This window comes from Schistocerca gregaria, chromosome 8, assembly GCF_023897955.1.
Source record: "Schistocerca gregaria isolate iqSchGreg1 chromosome 8, iqSchGreg1.2, whole genome shotgun sequence".
NCBI classification, from domain to species: Eukaryota; Metazoa; Arthropoda; class Insecta; order Orthoptera; family Acrididae; genus Schistocerca; species Schistocerca gregaria.
In genome coordinates this window covers 115,966,723-115,989,048 of record NC_064927.1, presented here as the reverse complement: position 1 = coordinate 115,989,048, position 22,326 = coordinate 115,966,723, and the positions used below count along the sequence as shown (strand labels likewise).

Below are 22,326 nucleotides of genomic sequence, written 5' to 3'. Positions count from 1 at the left end.
AACCTCTATGTACTCCTTCCACCTTTCTGCTTTCCCCCCTTTGCTTAGAACTGGGTTTCCATCTGCGCTCTTGATATTTATACAAGTGGTTCTCTTTTCTCTGAAGGTCCCTTTAATTTTCCTGTAGGCAGTATCTATCTTACCCTTAGTGATATATGCCTCTACATCCTTATATTTATCCTCTAGTCATCCCTGCTTAGCCATTTTGCACTTCCTGTCGAGCTCATTTTTGAGACGTTTGTATTCCTTTTTGCATGCTCCATTTACTGCATTTTTATATTTTCTCCTTTCATCAGTTAAATTCAATATTTCCTCTGTTACCCAAGGATTTCTACTCGCTCTCGTCTTTTTACCTATTTGATCCTCTGCTGCCTTCACTACTTCATCCCTCAAAGCTATCCATTCTTTTCCTACTGTATTTCTTTCTCCCATTCCTGTCAATTGTTCCCTTATGCTCTCACTTAAACTCTGTAGGACTTCTGGTTTAGTCAGTTTATCCAGGTCCCATCAATCTACAGTTCATGACCAATAGATTGTGGTCAGAGTCCACATCTGCTCCTGGAAATGTCTTAGAATTTAAAATCTGGTTCCTAAATCTCTGTCTTACCATTACATAATCTATCTGAAACATTCGAGTGTCTCCAGGTCTCTTCCACGTATACAACCTTCTTTCATGATTCTTAAACCAAGTGTTACCTATGATTAAGTTATGCTCTATGCAAAATTCTATTAGGTGGCTTCCTCTTTCATTCGTTACTCTCATTCCATAATCACCTACTACTTTTCCTTCTCTTCCTTTTCCTACTATCGAATTCCAGTCCCCAATGACTATTAAATTTTCGCCTGCCTTCACTAGCTGAATAATTCCTTTTATGTCATCATACATTTCATCAATCTCTTCGTCATCTGCAGAGCTGGTTGGCATATAAACTTGTACTACTGTAGTAGGCGTGGGCATAACGATGTCCTCTTAAGTACTCCCCGCCCGGAGATCCGCATGGGGGTCTATTTTACCCAAGAGGACACCATCAGCATTTAACCATTCAGTAAAGCTGTATGCCCTTGGGAAAAATTACGGCTGTAGTTTCCCCTTGCTTTCAGCCGTTCGCAGTACCAGCACAGCAAGGCCATTTTGGTTAGTGTTACAATGCCAGATCACTCAATCATCCAGACTGTTGCTCCTGCAACTACTGAAAAGGTTGCTGCCACTGTGCAGGAATCACACGTTTGTCAGGCCTCTCAACAGATACCCCTCCGTTGTGGTTGCACCTACATTACTGCTACCTGTACTGCTGAGGCACACAAAAATCCCTAGCAATGGCAAGGTCCATGGTTCATGAGGAGGGGGGAGGGAGGGGGGGGGGGGGGGGTTTATCCTAAGACAATAAAGCAAGTACAAACCTGTGTATCCAATTTACAGAATAACCACAGATGATGTTTTGTAAATAAAAGTGAAACGCATCTGGTGTAATTCTTTTAATCAGCTTGCAGTCAACTCAAGACAGGGAACCTAAAGTGACAGATGTTAACAGTTGATGCTGTTACAAATGTAACACTGAATACAAATTTGAGTATTAGGAGGACTTTTCTGAAAGTACTTATCTAGGAGCATACCCCTATACAGAAACAAAATGTGGACAATTAATAGTACACAGAAGATAATACAAGCTTTTGAAACGTAATATTCCAGAAGAAAACTGAATATTCAATTGATAAGCCAGATAATTAATGAAGACTTTCTGAACGCAAAGAAAGAGAAATTCAAAGTACAACTTGACTAAAGGGAGGGATAGGTTGGCAGGGCACACCCTGGGGCTTCAAGAACTACCAGTCTCATAATAACTTTGCCACTGTCCAGTCTTAAGCCCAGAATGAGAAATGTGGGAGGGGGTTACAAGGGTTGGGCTATCAGCTGGAAGATTGCTAACACCAAGCAGTGGGCAGCAATAAATAACTATATTACATATGGGAAACAGTACTTCTTTTGACAGAAGAGAGGCTTAGGAGAGTTGATATCATTTCACTAGAGGAAATGTCGCTGGAAAATGCCTGATGGTGCCTGTTCTCCAGTTTAAGAGCAGCCAAAACAACCGCCTGTTCCCAATGTAAGGGCAGCTTCTTATTACATGACGGGAAGCTACAACATTTACAAACTTCCCACAAAAATGGTATGAATGTATATGAAGATGTGGTTGACCTTAAATTGGAAGTTGACTAACAGCAGGTCATACTGACAAGTGTTTTCTTACATAAATAGTCATAACACATGGCTTGCCAACTCTGCTGTTTGAAACAACAAATGACACACAAAGCACATGGAAGTGATTAATTTTCGTGTAGTTTTTTATGTTTTAATTTCCACTAACTTCTTTTCAGAATGTTTATCATTTTTTGAATGTCTGTCATGATAATGGTAGTGATGATGGTTCACATTTGTCTGACATTTATGGAAGACTGACTGTAATCTGTCAAAACTCAGTCAACAGCACTTCACCATCCTCTCCTCTATCTACTAGCAGGCACACATTGTTTGAAATAGTCTTACAACTTTGCTTGTTTATGAACTTAAAGTCAGTACCAGTCAAAATATACTTATGATAAGCATTTGAAGGAAATATTTTAACTTGTGGTTGCTTGACTCTTTTGTTCAGTGCAAACATGAATTACAGAAAAGGGAAGTCTAAATAACATGTGACAAACAAGTAGCAATGCCTCTCAAGTTGCACCAGTCTTTCTACTTGCCCTTGATGCAGAAAATCCAAAGCACAACAAATGAATTTTGTTTACAGAGATACTGTCGACAGCTTTGAAAATGTTTTTATAACACTCGCTTTTGAATTACCTCCAATACAAAGCACTCAAGACTTAATAGAAACAAACGATTTAGGTAGGAGACTTTACCTTTAACACGAAGGTATTCTCGTGATCCGGCATTTCTAAAGCAGTTGTTTCTCTTGCTTCGGTAATGAGAAAGCAAAAGACACCACTTTTTGGTTTCACTGCCTGAAATATCGAACAAATATTAATATTTACTCAACTACAGCACATTGCTACGGATCATACAATAATTATACGCCTCACCTTAGGCGGTGAATAAAACTCAAGCATATAGCCACCAACAGTTTTCACCAATGCCAGGCGACACTTTTCCCACTTTTGTGTTCCATCGATATTTTCACCCATCAAAAAGTTCACTATTCCCTCTTTCCTACACTCAACTACAATTTTCGCTAATTTTGTTTTGGAATGTTTATCATGTTTTGAATGTCTGTCATGATGGTGGTGGTGGTGATGGTGGTGATGATGCGATGACAGTTCAACTTCATCTGAATGTTGTTTATGGAAGAAACCTTTACCTTTTTTAAGTCCCTTGAAAGAGAGCCGTCGGAAAAAAGGCTTGTGCTGCGTCTTCGGAGATGGCGAATCCGCTTCGTGTTCGGAGTAATCACTAAATTCTTCGTGACTGTTAGCGCGTAAAGCGTTTGCAGACGATGCCGCGAACACGTTGTTGCCGTTAACGAATTTATCTTTTTGGCTAATCAGACTTCTTCTAGAGTATTCAATTTCAAAATGATCAACGAAACAATCGAGGAATTTTCTGACGAAATCTCTGTGTGACACAGTTGTCCTCGCATTTTCTGGAAGACTGACGCTCACATACGTACAAAACGCTTTTGCGAACTCCGCAGCTGCTGATCTTGCTTGTCTGTCGCAGAATTCTATCCAGTTTAACCTTTCTTCTCCATCTGAATGCGTCCCTGCCATTTCTACGAGTAATTACTCAGACACAACCGAAAATCGTACACATAATGCACCTTATTAATCATCATTGTATGTAAACATTAGCAATTTACAAACCAACACTCCCCCTGTGAGCTTAGTCGCCATAATGACATTTAATACGCTGCATCAATGTAAGTTCTTATGAATTAGATGTTGGTCTTTTGGTGGTCAGGGTGTACAAAAAAATCCACAGTCGAGTCTAAAAGAATATTTTTATTTTAGTGATAAACTGAGAAACGTTTGGAACGAAAATACATTGCAACAATACTTCAATGTCAGAGAGTGTCCTGCGACTCGCGCCAGGTATCAACCTCCTGTGCGAGTTTACATTTTAGTCCCAGCCATGTTCTGCTATCTAAAATTGTAGACATATAAACTCTAATTCTTAAGAGCACTAAAGAATTTTTCTTACTTAGTTTTTGTGTAATTACTGCAGTACGGGTGCAGTAGTAGATTCCGAGGCAAATGCAGACCTACAATATTTCATTGTTTATTCGATAAATCATCCATTCAGTTTTTTGGTGACTGTATGAAAAACGAGAAGAAAAGATTTCAAATAAAGGGTTAATTGTCATGAGACGTTTATCACTTGCTTTGTCTAAAATTTAGTATCAATTTAGTATCAGATTCTCTCATCTTTGCCAGTAGGGTATTTGACGCATTCGTTGATTAATTTTCCTGTAGAACAGTTGTGTTCCAAGCTTGTGCGCCGAGTGCGATTTAAACCCTCACTATAGACATCTTCTGATGATATTATAAAACTAAATCGTAAAGGAATAGGCCATCCAGTGGCTTGGCGTCAGTAGAAGAATACGAATCAAGTACAGCTGTAGTAGGAGAGGTAACTCACGAAGAACTTTGACGTAAATCAATGAATGTGTTAAAAATTTGTTGGAAGACTTTGTCGCTGGAAATGCTTTACCAGTTTGACCCGTTGTGAAGTGCAACAGTTATTCCAGTGAAATAAAATACACCGAAATACAATACAATTACTTATCTTATAGATGTGAAACTTCTCTTGCGCATGCCCAAAGACGCCATTTTGATCAAATTTGTTGGTAAGTGCCACAATTTTGTTGTATTTTGCACCATAATTTGTGTCATAGTAGCCAGAATCTTATTGTTTTTGATCTGCGAATCTTTGAGTGACGTGGAAATCGAGTGTATGAGAATGTTGGCAGGTAATTGGCTACCATCGAGTCGAAGAGAGAAGTGTCCATATCAGGGCTGATTTCTGTGGGTTTCGTTTCTAGTTGTGTATATGAATTACTTAGGACCCTGTTTGACTCTTAGGCTGTTTATTTACATAAGACCGACACAGCAGTCCCGCTGAACAATAAAGAAATGTATTGCATGGATGACAAACACAAGAGTATGACGTGTGTTGCCACTGACAGTCGTACATGATTTGCATGGAGCTCTCATTCCTTCGTCTGTTCTTTGTAAAATCGGATATCTGCGAGATATTGTGACGCATATTCTGTCATTATTTTTCAGGAGATATTCGAAAATGGCGAAAAAGTAGTGTAACGTATCCTTCTGTGTTTTGGGTGTGACAATACTCTCAGTCCTGAATGCCTGAAGGGACAGAGACAGTTCAGAAGCAGAAGTGGCTGTATACAGTGACAACAGTGCGGTACTATGCCAGCACCAAGGTATTTCATTTTTCCATGTCATAAACAAAGCTGTTTTGCACAATTAGCTGTTGCTCAGATTGAGTTCTTTTGTTACTATAAATTATATTTCAGTTGTGACAGTTAGAGACTTGATTCCTGCTTGGCCATTGGTAGTTTTTAGTGAAGATTGGTTTTGTTTTAAGAAACTGTTTCTCTGGTTGTTTATTGTGGTAACCACATCCAAGAAAATTATTTGTTACTAGTCAAGCATGTTTCCCTGATATATTTACATACGTTTCTCAACAGTTGACGTTTTGACAAGGCAATGCATTGTTGCATTCTGCTGACAATTGCTGAATAAGGAGCTTTAAATGAGCGAGAGAGTCATTTTAATGCACAGTGTAAAATGTCGAGAATGCTTCTGTTTCCGTTTTGTGTACGCTATGATGTAGGTATGCCAACAAGAAACTGTCATATGCTTGGATGAAAAATACCTTGTTTTGTATTTGTTTTTAGTCCAGTTTCGTACTTAACCAGAGTGATTAAGGATTACTATTGCGTTATGATTTTCTTTAAGTGTAGTAGTTACTCATATGTTAAAGTAGTTGGTTAGTTTTTGACCAGTATTACTTTTTTGCCTTAAGAACCCTTTTATAAATTCGAAGTGCATAGGTAATTAGTGTGATGCTCATTCCTGAAATTCAGACAACCGTTAATAGATGATGAACCGGGAAATTACAGGAACAATACTGAAGGATCTTTTTCATATATAGCAAAGCAAGGCGGGAGGAATGGAAAGGAGACAGTAAGGCGAAACATCCAGTGAAGGATTAAAAAGAATAAAAAAAGTTATTTGTGGTGAAGAGGAATAATGAAGAAAAGTAATGCAAGGTAATAAATATGAACCTTTGACTCAAATAATAAATAATTTGTTACTGAAACCTTGATCTACAACATCAGTGGTTTGAGAATCAAACTGTGTGGCAATGGCTGCTATGGTGATTCTCTATTTTCATGTGGGAATATTTTTAATATATTACATTGTAACTCTGATGGGTTCTGGATGAGAAATGTGACCTGTGGCATGTGCTGATCAGTCTTTAGTTACTGTTAAACATTTTCCCGCAAGTTCTTTTCTGTGTAATAACTGTATGAACATTGTAGTAGTATCAGTTATAGTTGCAAGAAACAAAAGCAGCAGAAATTTGTAAATGTGTTTGTAGTCTCTCTCTCTCTCTCTCTCTCTCTCTCTTTCACACACACAGCTATACATATTGAAAAGTATGTAACACTTTGCATTTCATCTCTCTCTCTCTCTCTCTCTCTCTCTCTCTCTGTGTGTGTGTGTGTGTGTGTGTGTGTGTGTGTGTGTGTGTGTGTGTGTGTGTGTAGACCACCTCTGTTATCAGTATTGTCACCTTATATCAGTTTGTGCCTGTTTGTTAGAGCCTACCCTGTGAAAATTTTAGTAAGAAATTGTTTGGCCATAGTGACTTTTTTACTGGAGTAAAGTTCCTGTTGTTGCATCCATACAGTGTATAAACCTGTTGCACTGTGTTTTATCTGGGTAATTGTTATTGTATGTTCATTTTCTGTTCTATATAATTTGCACTAAATGCCATTTTCCTTCGCTTTGTTTAGAATGACATAATCATTGTGATACAATATTATGTGTAATAGATACCTGTAATAGTTCTTGTTTGTCTGTGCACCTCTTTTTGATGACATTATTTCCAGTTATCAATGTAAATTCAGTATGTTGTATTTCAGATGTGATTAATTCATCTTTATATGGGTCCTCACACATCTTCCAATGTATTTTTTGAGCAAGAAGATATTTACATGTTTTTTATTAAAATATGATGATGTAAATAAAATGGAAAGAAACTTCCACATGGGAAAAATATATTAAAAACAAAGATTCCAAGACTTACCAAGCGGGAAAGCGCCGGTAAATAGGTACAATAAATAAAACACACACACAGAATTTCGAGCTTTCGCAACCGGCGGCTGCTTCGTCAGGAAAGAGGGAAGGAAAAGGAAAGATGAAAGGATGTGGGTTTTAAGGGAGAGGGTAAGGAGTCATTCCAATTCCGGTAGCGGAAAGACTTAACTTAGGGGGGAAAAAAGGATAGGTACACACACACACACACACACACACACACACACACACACACACACACACACACACACACACATCCTTTGATCTTTCCTTTTCCTTCCCTCTTTCCTGACGAAGCAGCCACCGGTTGCGAAAGCTCAAAATTCTGTGTGTGTGTTTTATTTATTGTGCCTATCTACCACCGCTTTCCCGCTTGGTAAGTCTTGGAATCTTTGTTTTTAATATATTTTATTAAAATATACTAGATGACTGTTGTTTGAGCCATAAAAACTGTAACAATTTTTTTTGTTCCAGCTGTTTCGGTAAAATATTGTATAGCTGTTTTTATATTTGTGATACAGGGAAGTTCTGAGTGAAATAGTTATAATTGAAGGAGCGAAGGTTACGATTACTCGACAGGACGAAGTAGTAATCTGTTCATAGTAAGAATTAATGTGACTAGGTGCAGTCATGGTCCAATTCAAAGTAGCTAGCATTGTTACCTTACAGCGCAGTTGTGAAAAGTGACTGTTGAAAATACTTGCTCAGGAAGCTGCAACTACTATCTGCCTGACATCATAAATTTTACAGACAATAGATATGCAAAAAGTGTATTAGTGCCAACAGATAATGTGATGGAATGTGTAAGCAAGTGTTGATAGGCAAAAGTCAAGTCATTGGTGTGCGGATTACGGAAGGAGGGACACAGTGCTGAGTGGAGCAGTATTTTGATATTGACCCCAAAGCAAAATGTGTAAAACGTGCACAATAAATATTTCCCCAGCAATTTCAGCACTGTTACAATTAATGCAAAGAAATTGGTCTCTGCAAAAACTTCAGATGTGTTATCAGAAAACTGGACTTTGATTAGCAAGGAAATTAGGCAAAACGAATCCATCTGTGGTATTTGATTTTAAAAAATGCGTGAATAAACGAGTTGTTATTTTGTTTTCACACACACTACACTATGAATAAATGTAGAAAAGTGACAGTGTCGGACTATTCTTAAATAACAGTACCAGGAAATTTTTCATTACTGTGAATGACTAGGTTTGTTTAGTGTTCAGTGCCATTTCGCAGTAGCAGGAAAACTTTGGACTATTTTGTAGTAGAAATAAGCAGAAAAAAATTAAAAATCTGCAGTGACAAGAAATGCTGAACTTTCGGTGTTAATTAAAGAGCGCCAGCTTTCTCTTTGTTCCACTGACAAAATTTTGCAAGGAAGTGTTTCCCAACCTACTGCTCCCATGCCATCTGGACCCAAGTCCTGCAGAACTGGTCTGGAATTCTGCAAAGCGCAAGAGCTGTAGCTATACTACACCGAGAATGTTTCTCCAACCTGAAAAAATAAGATGATGCTTTTAGTGCTAATAAAGAAATGTCGTGTATTACTTTGTGTGGTGCAAGTGTTTCGAAATAACAGCACTCGAGCATCAATTACACAGTTTTTAAATTCAAGTAATCTTTCAGTTGGCCTCGTAAGGTTGAGTGAACCTCCCTCCAAGCCTTTCCACAAGGATCATCAGTGACCATCAGGAATCAGATACAGGACCTCAGTGTTACCAGCCCAAAGTGCAAACCACACAACCAATTTGCTTTTGAAGCTCTGATATTACCGTTAAGTGTTGTGGCATTAGAAGACTTGAAAGGCAGAATACATAGAAAAGTATATGGTGACTAATGGAGGAGACATAATGTTACAGCTGAGGAAAATGAAAATAATAAAATCAGTTAACATAGATTCAAACAGAATCGGCATTATTGTCCGCAACTAAGACAAAAGACACTGAATCCAACAGCACTGCTGTGGAAATAGCATCACTGAGAAAGGTAGTTTTATGGATACTCCCAGAGATGTGCCATGAGCATACAATGGAAGAAATGTTGTACATTCTGTTTTTGTTCAAAATGCACATTTTATTTAATGGCATTTAAAAATGTGGACCATGTCACAGCACTCCATTTAGAGGTCGGCATTGTTGTCTCTCAGGTGTGAACGCAACACTGCTGTCACTCTGGCCAGGCTACCTGCTTGGCTTGGCAAGTAGTGCTTCCCATATAGTTGAAGTGTTAGGTGGTCAGCTGATATATAAACAACTCTCTGTCTCTTTGTGCTTGTGCGTGGGCTGTATTAGTTGGGCTCCATTGAAGAAGCTACATTGTCAATCCAATTTGTCTGCCTACAGACATTCAGTGCATGAGAAGCTCTGCATTACTTGAAATAAACAAACTGTTTATAGTGTCTACACCATAAACACTCTGTCATGAGAAACGACCTTATTAAAACAGGTCTTTTCCACAGTCTTTGTACAGATAGTAGTAACTTGTAGGTCTTCTATAGTATTGTCAAGAGGAGGTTGATCTCACGAGTCCGTGCTTGGCACAGACTGCACTTGTGTGTGATTACATTTCCAGTGATCCAGAATTGCATATAGATAACTCCATCTCTGAAGATTGCTTCTGAACACGTGACAGCAGTCTGCAGACACACTTCCTGGTTGTCTATTGTCCAAGATAACAAGGAGTAATTTTGTCACCTAGTGTAAGCCTTTCTGTAGAAGAATGAAATCTTTCTTGCCATTTGTGCACTAGCACCTGAGGTATCTCGACAGGGTTGGTGCTTGTTGTTGTTGTTGTTGTTGTTGTGGTTCTGAGGAAATTTTTGATTGATATTGATTATGAAATTGTTGCTTAGTATCTGCACGGAGAGTGGGGCTGTGATGTAAAACCCTACACCCCCCCCCCCCCCCCCAATTGCATTTATTTGTCAGCAAAAGTCAGGAGTTGCCATGCCCTTAAGCCAGTACAGATTCTCTGTTGGTGTTATTTGTTAATATCCTGTGAAGATGTAGCAGGTGTAATATGTTACAACATCTACATGTTTTAGATCTTTACCATACAAAATGTGCATATTCAGCAAGAATAGCGAATTCTGCTGAATATGTTGATAGTTCATTAAACTGACTTCCCCACATTATGCACAAATTTCCACACATTGTTAAAAGCTGCTACTTTTTGTCTGATATTTGAGTAGCTGTCTCTGTATGAGAGTCACTCCCCTGTATTTTGGGGTTCTATATTGCTCTGATGGAACACCTTGTCAAGTGATTTAGAATGGTCTGTCCACTACACTGTTTTTGAAATTAAAAAAATCCAGTTTTGTATCTTGCTAGTATTTCGTCTGAGGAGATGATACCTGTAGCAGGTAAGAGTTTCGAGAACATACCTTCACCGAAGAGTCAAGCAGCATATTGCTCCCTCCTACGTATATCTCGCGAAAAGACCATGAGGATAAAATCAGAGAGATTAGAGCCCACACAGAAGCATACCGACAATCCTTCTTTCCACGTACAATACGAGACTGGAATAGAAGGGAGAACCGATAGAGGTACTCAGGGTACCCTCCGCCACACACCGACAGGTGGCTTGCGGAGTATGGCTGTAGATGTAGAGCTTGTTCAGGGTGTGGACGTTGTGTATTGAGTCACCTCAAACTGCTTGGAGCAGTGTGCTGCATAAATGAAACTATCTTGCTTTTTGTGTGGGTTTGTCATTGCTGTAAATATTGTAAATTGAAGGCAAAATTATGCTTTCTTGAGGTAAACTATTTCTTTGTCTACTGCATCCACTACTTTTCCTTTAGAATTCAACAAAGAATTTTCTGCTCTGCAGGAAACCCCAGTTTTGTGACACTCAGGTTATGTTCTCTGGTGATAGTATAAGATCGTTAATTAAGCAGCTTTGCAACTTCTAGCATAACACTCCTCCTTGCCCAGATTTGTAACTTCCATGACCATAGATTTCCCTCTGCATTTGGAATTTAAAGGACGGAGCGCAGTTGTTAGTCTTATGTCACTCAGTGCATTGCTTTGCGTCTGATATTTTTGATCTGTTCAATTAGTATTATCTCATAACTAAATCTAGAGGATTTTTTCTGGTGGCAAATAATAAATGAGGATACTTATCATTGTAAATATTTGAAGGGTGCTCATAGTTTTTCACTCTGTAAAAAAATCAAGCCATGACTGAAGTTTGGTTGTAGTGACTTGAAACTCACCTCATTGTCATTCTGGGAATGGGTACAATGCAATGGCTTCCTCTTGTGAGGAAAGGGGAATAAGTTACTAGGTGCAATGTCCAGAGAAGGCAGTGAGGGAGGCAAAAATTGAAAGCCCAAAGAAGCAAGAACACCCACTTGGACAGCTCCTTGTGACATGCAGTCTGGACAGTATCCCATAAACTTCAGAGGAGGGTTTGGTATTAAGCTCTTGTGTCAGTTTGCCACTAAGGAGTATAATCTAGGAGCATCAAACCATGGCTTGGGAAGTATACTTACCACCATTTGTGGTCCTTGGAAAGCATACTTACCACCAACCTAGACATATCCCAAAGCTTTTGGGAATACATCTTACAACCTCTGTCTATGCTTGACATCTTGCGGTAGTTCACTGCACCAGGTGTATGAAAATTGCTACAACAATTGGTTTTTGTTTGTCGTGGGATCACTACTGTCATTAGAACACATTGCTTCGCTTCTGCAATGTACCATATTGTGACCTGTATGAGCTCATACCTTTATGAGATAAAGTTTCAAGGATTGTTTTCACATTGTAGTAAGTTAACTTTAATGTCGGTTACAAATATTTTATAAATAAAGTAAAAGAAGACATAAAATAAGAACAGGAAATACTGTTCATTATTATTTTTTCTGTGTATTGGCTACATGTAACAGCTCACAAAAGGGAATTGGGAAATTCATATACCACCATAGTTCTAATATGTCATAAAGATGCCTTGTTGATATATGTACCACCACAGTTTTTAGTCTAAACCGTAAAAATAAAATTATCAAAAATAATCAGTTGATCACAATTCTAAAGGGTAGCAAAAAAATTCTTTGAGTTGCCACATGTTGAGCGCTCACACGAAAATGTTAACACGGTGTGTAAGCTGTTTAAGATGGACCCACTATTATCATTATTATTTTTCTGCTATCACTAAGATTATAATATACTGGTCTGTTGTTCACAGAAAGGTGGTCTACCACTTTATTCTTTATCATTCACAGTTATTTAACCACAAGGGAAGCATGTGCACCACATAACCATTGCCATATTAAAATGCATTGCTGACTAACATTTCCGCCATCTCACCATGAATTGTTACAGCGTTATTTGCATTCTACTGTGGCACAGGGATTTCATTGGTGTCAGAACTTCAGACATACCCATTCAGACAAATAAAACATTAATTATGTAACTTTATCTTTCGTATGTGATAATTAAGACTTTAGCTACCCCTCATGTATGTATAATAATGGAATTTGTGCCAGGTTAACTATTTACCCATGTTAGTGAACTCCTTAGTTTCCTTATTTATTCCTTCAGTAAGGCATGCCTCATAGCAAGATTATGCAAAGCATATGATGCACGACATTTGATGCACCAGACAGTAGCGGCATTCTGCCAATTTCAATTACTGTGTTTTTTTGGGAAGTGTTGAACAATTATCGTTGTGCATCATCTTGGAGGATATGTGGTGTCAGCTGTTACGTTGTATGAGAAATACTGGTTTCTGTGAGGAAAACACACACACCAGATTTCCTTAGGTGTCCTTGTCCATTTAACACTTGTGATTAATCTCAAATCGCCTCATTGTGCGTGGGATGTTAAACGCTATTTTTTTCCTGTTCCATATTGTTTGTTGTGGTTAACACAAAAGTATTTCACAGGCAAGAATTGTAATGTTCAATGTATATCAGATTTTCAAGAGATTCAGCAATAGAAACTGAATTATTACATAGAGGATATACCAGCATTGTCAATAGCAAGGAGACAGCAGCTGTTGCATGCAAGTATGGAGAGACAGAGAACAGACTTGTGACCCTTTTTCGGTTCGGAATACGTTGAGCATCAATCATGGCTTATGTTCAAGCAGTAATTTGAGCAGTTGATCTCATCAGCTACATGGAACATACCAAGAGGAATTAAGCAGTGTGTAATACCACCCAACTAACTTTTGGTAAGACCAACCAGCTTTGTGAGGAGTGGAATTCACTTTACTACCCAACTATTCTGGTTTTGATTTTCTTTTTCTGAAAATTATTTCAGGCAAATGTTCAGATGTATCCTCAGAGAGCAAAATGGGTAAATTACTGTTACATTTACATATGTACTCTAGAAACTACTTATTGGTGTATGACAGAAGGTACGTCTGGTATCATCATCATTTCCCTGCCTATCCTGTTCCATTCATGAATGGTGGGTGGGATGCATGCCTTTTGGTAAACCTCCATGTGAACTCTGATGTCTTTGATTTTTGTCATTTTGCTAGAAGTAAGTGGAAGGACACAATATATTGCCTGACTCTTCATGTGATGTGTGCTTTCAAAATTTTAACAGTAAACATACCCGTTATATGCAACATCTCTCTTGTACTTGCTGCCACAGGATTTTGTTGAGCAGCTATGTATTGCTCTCCCACATATGAAATGATCCCGTGACAGAATGAGCCGCTATCCATTTTCGATTTTTTTCAATGTCTTCTATTAGTCCAACGTAGGAAGGGTCCGATACTGCTGAACAGTACTGAAGAATGAGCCACACAAGTGTTTTGTAAGCCACTTCTTTTATGAATGAAATAATTTTCTTAACATTCTTCCACTGAATCTTTGCTGTTGTGCTTTCTTTGTTTTATGTGATTATTCCATTTGAGGTCACTCCAGATTGTTACCCTTTTATAGTTGTTACTGTTTCTAGGCTATTTCACTAATGGCATAATCAACAGTAAGGGATCTATGTGCCTATATGCATGAATGTGATAGTTATTTATGTTCACTCTCCACTGTCAGCAATGGCGCCAGTCGCCAGTCCTACACAGTCTTCTTGAATTTTGCTGTTAAGGGTGTATACTTCCCAGAACAACCGAGAAATCCAGGAAAAACTAGGAATCTTTATATATTTATATATATAAAATTTTTGTAGTTTGGACTGATAAGAATTAATACTCTAACAAAGAATTTTACATTAGCTCACTACTGCAGAATAATACTGCAGCAATAAAGCTTAAATCAAAGAGTAATACCAAAATAAAACTTCAATGGCTAAGAAAGTGCACTAAAACAAGAGCAAATCACAGTACATGATCAACCATCTACTGACAGCAAAATGAGTCGAAGGCTTTAGGGTGAAGACTATGCAGTACCGAGTAACAACAATCTGCTTTCTATGAGTGCTTCGGAATTTAAAGTGCTGTATTGGGTGGAATTCGTATTTATACCTTCGTAACATGAAAATATGCAGTGTACATGTAGCCATGCATCAAAGATCTTTCAAAAATGTGTTACTTCTTGCCTTGTTTTGGTTCCTAAAATGCTGGGAAGTTCTGTGTCGAACCATTACCATTCAAAGGATGGAAAAATTTTACAGCACTAAGGGGAAGTATGTGTGTGTGTGTGTGGGGGGGGGGGGGGGGTTGCTCTTGAAGTTACCTTCACATCTGTTGATTTCTGTCTGTCAAAAAAATGGACAGAGTTCCCCCTACTAGAAAGTCTTAAATCTCATCATGGATCGGGTCCAATAGCCCGTAAGCTCAATTTTGTTCACCAAATGACAGTGCAGTAGTGTATCTAATGCCTTTATACATTCAAGGAACCCATCATCAACCTAGGAACTCTGTTTCATGTATGAACAGAGCAAGCTGTATTTCACAAGGTGTCTGTAAATGAAATTCATGTTAATTTTTGTAGAGGAGTTTTTCATTCTTCAAAAATGTTATAATATGTGAACATAGAACATGTTCCATAATTTGCAACATATTGAAGTCAGTGGTATAGGTCTATAATTATGTTCATTTGTCCAACAGCCCATCTTGAAAATGTGGATGGCCAGAGATTTTTTCCCAGTCACTTCCACAGGGTGATTCAGTTAAAATGGAACTCAAAACACATATTTACCATATTATTTAACAGTCTCATTTAATACATTTAAATATCTTTATCAAAGACACTAAAATTCTCCATCCAAATTGTAGTTAACACACATCGACTCAACAGCACGTTTGCAGGTACTAGTTTCAATACATCAACTGAATTCCCTTATAATAGTTTTAATGTTATTCTTTAAATCCTCCAGTGTTGCCAGATTATTGCAGTACACCTTCCCTTTAAGATGACCCCACAAAAAGAAATCTGGGGAAGTCATGATTGGTGAACACGGGGACCACATTTTTTTTTTAGATTAATCAATCATCAAAGAATTTGTGAAGCATCACCACCATTTCATTGGAGATGCAACACGTTGCACTGTCTTGTTGAAACCAGCAACAAAATTAATTGACTTCAAGCATGCATATAAATTGATTTTTGACGTCCGCATAAACAAATGAACACAGTTTTCTTAAAAATATTGGTCCAACAGTTCACTGGTTAGATATGGCACACTGCGCTCCAAATGTGAAATTGGGTTTCATACAATATGTGAGGATAATTGCCTGCCCAAATGCAAGTGTTTTGGCTGTTAACATACCCATTTGAGTGGAACAATGCTTCGTCATTAAAAAAAAAAAAAAAGTTGTTCGGCATATTAGTTGCACCCTTAAGAGTGATTCTCTTAAACCACAGACAGTAGATGACACACATTTTTCAGTCCAAAGGACATAGTTCTTAAACTACGGAAACTTGTTATGGCTGCAACCTTGAGCATTTAGTGGCTCTGGTAAGTTGAATGAGATGCTCTAAGCTTTTGAGACAATCGACTAAGAGATGTACTGGGAGATCACAGCAGAGATTGCTGAAAAAGCTCCATGAATTAGTTTGTCAGTTTGACAGCTTTGAGACATTTCAGTAACACTTCCTTTGTCACAAATATGTTTTAAAGCGTCATAACTGTTTTATTTTCTGTGAAATAGGGACATCAAAGGACTCCTTGGGGAATGATGCACAACATTTAAGATTTTACCGCCAAGTAAGTTTCCAGTAATGCAACCCTCTGCTCTTACGTGAGCTGTGTTGTTTGATTGTGCAGCTGCCACCTAACGCTAACATGCACATGTGTGCGTATGGGGAAGGGGGATGCATTACTACACATTTCCCAAAGTCAGTGCTATGAACAGCAATCTAACAATCAACAACACAGAGATATTATTACTACTTTTAAAACAAACAGTATAAATATAAATGTAATAATAATAGTAAAAATATAAAAACATACAGTTTAAAAAAAATTACAGTTCTGGCTTGTCTGAACCACCCTGTAGAAAAGAACAAAGATCCACTGCATAGTCTTTGTAAAATTACAGGAGTATCTCATTCGAAACCCATGCATTTCCTTTATTGAGCAGTTTTACTTTTTCTGTTCTTGTCATTTCAACATTTGTGCAATCATTGCAAGACGGAACCCTATTATGATCATTGGCTGTGAAGCAGTTCTGGAATACTGTATTTAGATCCTCTCTTGGTCATCTTCCATCTCGGTTCCATTGTGGTCACTGAGCAACTGAATAGATAATTTTAATTCACTTACTGTCTTTGTGCAATACCAAAACTTCTTAGTATTTTCAGTCAGATATGTTTGCAAAATTTGACTTTCAGATTAATTGAACACTTTCCTTGTTACCCTCCTTAAGCTCATTCGGGCTTCATTCAACTTATGTTTATTAACTAAAATTTTACTTTCTTTCAACTTATGATGAATATGATATGTTTGTTTTTGCAGTAACTTCATAACATGGTTATTGTGTACCACAGTAGGTCTTGACCACCCTCCTCGACCTTGCTCATTACTTACTGGTCTAATTGTGCAGCGCTTGTGAATTTCACCCCTTTCTGTACAACATCTTAGTCCTCAAATATGATGTTATCTATTTGGGTACTCAGCAATTTGTTTCCTATAACTTCTGTAAGCTGAAATATGTTCTTACCTTTATTAACATTCATGGAAGTATTTATAATTACTTCATATGAATTCAGCAGCTAGTGCTCCCTAGTGACATTGACTTGTTAATAAACCTTAGCCTTCTCTTTTTTTTTTTTTTTTTTTTTTTTTCCCTTCAGTATTTGCGTGTAATGTAAAAAATCTTTCCTCTGGCTATACACAAATAACAAAATGCAAATCCCATTCATGGTATTATCGATAATACATGAAGAAACTGCATTTTATACTTTCCTTGCCCGCCCCCTCTGAAATTGTTGAAAAATATGGTTTTCTGCCTGCCATGTCTTCATAGTCCATGCCATATGGGGATGCCAGTACTGGAAAAGAAATTAACTTAGTCAGTAGACCGAACTAAATGTGAAAATGTCGAATGCGGAAGTGAACTGTAGATTGTCAACAATCCAGGAATTAGGTAGCAGTGTGGTGTAAACAACTTTTTATCTTAAATACCCTTCTTATTAATTTCAACAGGAAGCTAGAAACATAATGACTGTTATAAATTTTCACAAAGATTATGGACAGGCTAGGGCACTCCCTGAGCAAACAGTTTTCTGGTGTGATTCTCTACAGTGTGTTGAAGTATCCTTAACGACCACTGTATTGGTGATGAAGACTCTATTACACTTTCTCACCTCAAATAGTCCAGCACTTAGTTCTTCTCCCAGGAATGATTTTAATGAGACTGTAAATATGTAGTTGCTGAAATGTAAGGTTAAAGATTTATAATGAGACATTGCGAGCAATGGAAAAATGCTGGGCTTGTACCACCTCTCTTACTGATTAAAAATTAGTGTACAATTGTGGAAATATGAATATGGTGTGAATTGGTAAGGTGAAGAAATTAATGGAACGAGAGAGATGGTTAAATAGCACACAGCACAGTACATTCATCTGTTGCATGGAGTGAAGGGGTCTGGAGATGAAGAAAGCACCAAGCAAAGTAGATACAATCAAGCAAGTGCGAAACCATTAGAGCATAACAGTATCACAGGAAAATAATAAATTATGCCACAGATCTGCTGTCATAACTTGTCCTCAGGATGTTAAATGTGTAGTACTGCCAACAGGCACACACGAAAGTAAAGATGACACTCTTCATAGCTTTAGGAGCTAGTAATGCCTATCTTGGCAAGGGGGAAGACGGGGGGGGGGGGGGGGGGGGGGGAGAAGGTTGGAGAAAGGTTGAAAAGGAAGGGCAGCTAATGCAGACTCCAGTGAACAGTGAGGCCTGCAGTATGGTTGGCCCATCTTATCCTGGGGTTCAAGTGATCTGCCCTTACTTTTTAAATCTTCTCAAGCCCCCTCCGCCTCCCCTGTGTGCAGCTGTGGGAGTGAAACAATTTTGTACTTAGTATGGACACAAACTGCTAGGGATACTTTCACAGCAACAACCCCCCCCCCCCCCCTCCTCTCTCTCTCTCTCTCTCTCTCTCTTTCTCTTTCTCTCTCTCTCTCTCTCTTTCTCTCTTTCTTTTTGGCATGTGGAAGATACATTTGGAGAAGTTGAGTCATTGAGGAAATATGCGTAATGGATTGCTATGTAATCTGCAGCTCCTCAGATATGGAACATCTTGGTTACATACCAGTGACCGTTGCCACAAACATAACTTTTTGTAATTCAGGGTATCATCTCCCACAGAGACCTTGCACCCCAAACAGATGAGAAGTTAAGGGCTAATCTGGAGTGGTGAGGCGTACATTTTGTCTCGAGGATAATTGGACAGATAGAATTGCCTCTATCTTAGCCTGTGAAGGGAATGTCCTCCTGGAAAACATTTGTCATGGTGTACAGGTGTCACATGAAACCTTATGTACTACCACCATTAGGTGCTTTCAATGTTGGTGCTGCTCTTGTGGTCGTCCCACTGCATGGCAGACCCAAAATGTGCTAACTGTCTCCTGTCACTCCATGGAGGATGCCGATGGGAACAACCACATTTGTCTGTTAGTTGCATAGATAAACGTTGACTTTGTTTACCATTTTGCCCAGTCCTCAAGAAAGAAAAGAAGACAGGAATATAAATTTGTTGACGACCTGTCAAAATCTGAGGCATGGAAAAAATGTATATTCAGATCCTGTCAGTATGACAACTAGTTATGTGAAAATCAGTCATCACTCCCACAACCTCAATTTGTTTCCAAATCAGTTCTCCCACTGCCCTCCTATTTTTTGGCTCCTGCAGCACTGTCTTCAGGTACCACTTCCTGCATCCAGCCAGAATAGCAGCCTCACCCTCCAGCATCTACCAATGATAGGGCTCTCTCTCACGACCCCTCAAACCAGATCCCCACAGATCACACCCTGCTGAAGCTAGCCATTGGTTGAAGGAACCGTGGTCTGTGAATCCCAGTACTACCCAATCCTCATCTGTCCCCTACGCTCATCACGGGTAGGCCCTTGCAAGAATCCTAGTCACCAAATGCTGCGAAGGAAGACGAGAATTGAGACAAGTCTGTATGGCCCAGGGGTGTCCGACCCCATCTCATTGGATTCCGAATCAGTCCTCATTGATGTGGCTTCATCCCCATTGGTGATAGACAGTGATCCTGGGGCTGGTGCCTTCACACCTAATCTAGACACGTGTAACATGATCATTCAGTGAAACTGTAATAAATATTACTGTCACCTGCTGGAGCATCATCACCTTAGTTTCTCTTCTTCCGCAGCCTGCATTGTCCTACAAGAAACACTCTTACTAAGTAGTGTATTCTGCCAGAAACATGTTTGCCCCTAGAGGGCAGCTGGAGGTGCCCGTACATTGGTTTGTTCAGATGTTGTCAGTGAGTGGATTCCCCAACACACCACATTTGAAGCAATAGTGGTGCAGATGCACATGACCTCAGTGATTGTGATGTGGCGCTCCCCCCTCCCGAGGGCCGTCACATTTCTTTTGTATGTATGTCCATGGCCAGCATTGAGCCCGATCCCTTCCAGTACTACGTACCTTTCTATCTACTAGGTTGTCTTTCTGCTATTCTTTTTTCTTCTCTACATTTCCATTGAATGGTCCTCCTGGCACCAGCTGTGCTTGGATCTGGTTTGTGGTTTGGACATTCATTTTCTTGGCTTTCAGTCTTCTACAGCTTTTCATTATTAATTATATGGATCCTTTGTTGGGTTTGATTTGCTGTTACTTTCCTAAATTTTACAGAAGTGTGGACCATGCTAGGAAGGTCGCCCAGTACGGTGTATCTTCCACCTTTGTGCCTTTTTTCTCTTTGCACACTCCTTTCTTTCAATGGTGCTATGCCCAAATCCCAGCAGGATATATATTCCTATACAGTGTGGGTGGGGAGAGTCAGCCCCTCACTATGCAGGGATCACACTTGTCGCACCTGAGTTGGAAACGCCCCGTACAAGTCAAGTAGTATATGCCCATCTTGGCTGGGGCATGAGGACTCCGAGCAGTGGTTTACTGGCCAGGTAACTGCTGCTGTGGGTGGGTGGCACTCGTGGAGAGAGCCCTCATTCAGAGTGGGTGGTACCGTGGTATTAGATTTGCACATGAGATGAATTAAACTTTCTTCTGCTGGTGGCCACATGGCAATGCGGAGAGATGTGGCCACAAAATGTTCCCGACCCTGGCTAACACCAAGAAAGAACATAGGGTTCAGATACAAGGTGAGAAATACTCCTCCCAATACTTGGTTTGTTCTAGGATGTATAGGGTTTAGTTTTTGGCTGCAAGGCCTTTGTTCTTTGTTGAACATAGCTTTGGGAGGAGTGGCAGCAGATTTCAAAAGTGAAATGGTGGCTCTGTTCTGCTAAAAAGGCCTCTCCCATTCAGTCAGAGGTGCTACTTGCCTACAACAAGATGATTAATATTCCTGTCATTATAACCCTCATAAAAGTCTGAATATGCTACAAGGTATCATTTTCCAGCAATATCTCTAACGAAGTGTGCATTTTGTCTGCCGTGTCCAGCAGGGACCGAAAGACAACAAAATGTTACTTTAAAGTCAGTACTGTCATTAGACTGTTGTTTATTTGCACTTACACAATCGTGATTTCGGCTTCAAACTGCAATTATCATGTGTTTTAAGTGTTATACAGTGCCTAAGATGGCATAGTGTCGTATTTAAATACACTATTAGACACTGTCTAAGGGTCAATATTTCGTAGACAATGTGTCTAATAGTGTATTTTAAATATGACAGTATCCCATCTTAGGCACTGTATAACACTGAACACTTGATAATGGCACTTTGAAGCCGAAATCATGATTGTGTAAGTGTAAATGTAACATGCAAATAAACAACAGTCTAATAGCGGTACTGACTTTAAAGAAATATATTATGACTGTGGCCCAACATTATGAAAAATAAATTTTAAAAAAATATTAGTAGACAACAAAATGAATTCTGGAGCCTTCATCTTGGCCTTTGAATGTGTCTTGTTGCCTGAGGAGAGTGATGGTGTATTGTTGTGATGTCAAGCTGTACACTATAAACGCATGCAATTTGGACAAATCTTCATGTTGCAATGTGAGTCCTGCCTGTAGGGATTGTGGCTTTGTGGCTGTTAGTTGCAAACTAATGCTACTTATTCCCATCCTCCCATCTGTGTCAACTAAGGAAAGCACTATATGATAGTGACGTGATGTATGCTGCTGCTGCTGCTGCTTCGATGACATCGTCATCTTTAGTGACTGTGCCAGTGCCGTTCGTCTTTTACTTTTGGCCCTCAGGGCTGCGCAACTACACCCATTACCCCAGTGATTGCGGGTGCTCCTCCTACTGCTGCCACACACAGCCTTTGGGACTATTGACTCCCTATCCCCCAAGAACACCAGTCCCCAACCCCCAGCTGGAAAAGCAATGCCCTCCTCCAGCAGCCTTACCAGGAAGGGTCCTTCAGGAAGCTCTTTTTTTTTTAATTTATTTATTTACACAT

At 39.1% G+C, this 22,326-nt stretch overlaps 2 protein-coding genes across 8 annotated transcripts in view; one reads left to right on the top strand and one right to left on the bottom strand.

Annotated features, from left to right (window-relative positions):
- The window catches only part of LOC126285304 (SH2B adapter protein 2), a 101,274-nt gene extending 96,771 nt beyond the window's left edge, over positions 1 to 4,503 (bottom strand). For 2 of the 3 annotated variants that reach the window (XM_049984600.1, XM_049984601.1), the window contains exons 1-2: positions 3,082 to 3,940; positions 2,902 to 3,003 (exon numbers count right to left, since the gene is read on the bottom strand). In XM_049984600.1, coding sequence (XP_049840557.1) covers positions 2,902 to 3,003; positions 3,082 to 3,765 — 786 coding nt within the window. In that variant the 5' untranslated portion in view covers positions 3,766 to 3,940. Of the gene's footprint in view, positions 1 to 2,901; positions 3,004 to 3,081 lie in introns of all 3 variants that reach the window. The other variant, XM_049984599.1, reaches the window with a different exon arrangement.
- Positions 4,504 to 4,612: 109 nt separating this feature from the next.
- Positions 4,613 to 22,326, top strand: part of LOC126285303 (serine/threonine-protein kinase Tao) — a 175,861-nt gene continuing 158,147 nt past the window's right edge. For 2 of the 5 annotated variants that reach the window (XM_049984597.1, XM_049984594.1), the window contains exons 1-3: positions 4,753 to 4,841; positions 5,281 to 5,438; positions 6,141 to 6,290. In XM_049984597.1, the coding sequence (XP_049840554.1) occupies positions 6,271 to 6,290 (20 nt within the window). In that variant the 5' untranslated portion in view covers positions 4,753 to 4,841; positions 5,281 to 5,438; positions 6,141 to 6,270. Of the gene's footprint in view, positions 4,842 to 5,280; positions 5,439 to 6,140; positions 6,291 to 22,326 lie in introns of all 5 variants that reach the window. The other 3 variants (XM_049984595.1, XM_049984596.1, XM_049984598.1) reach the window with 3 other exon arrangements.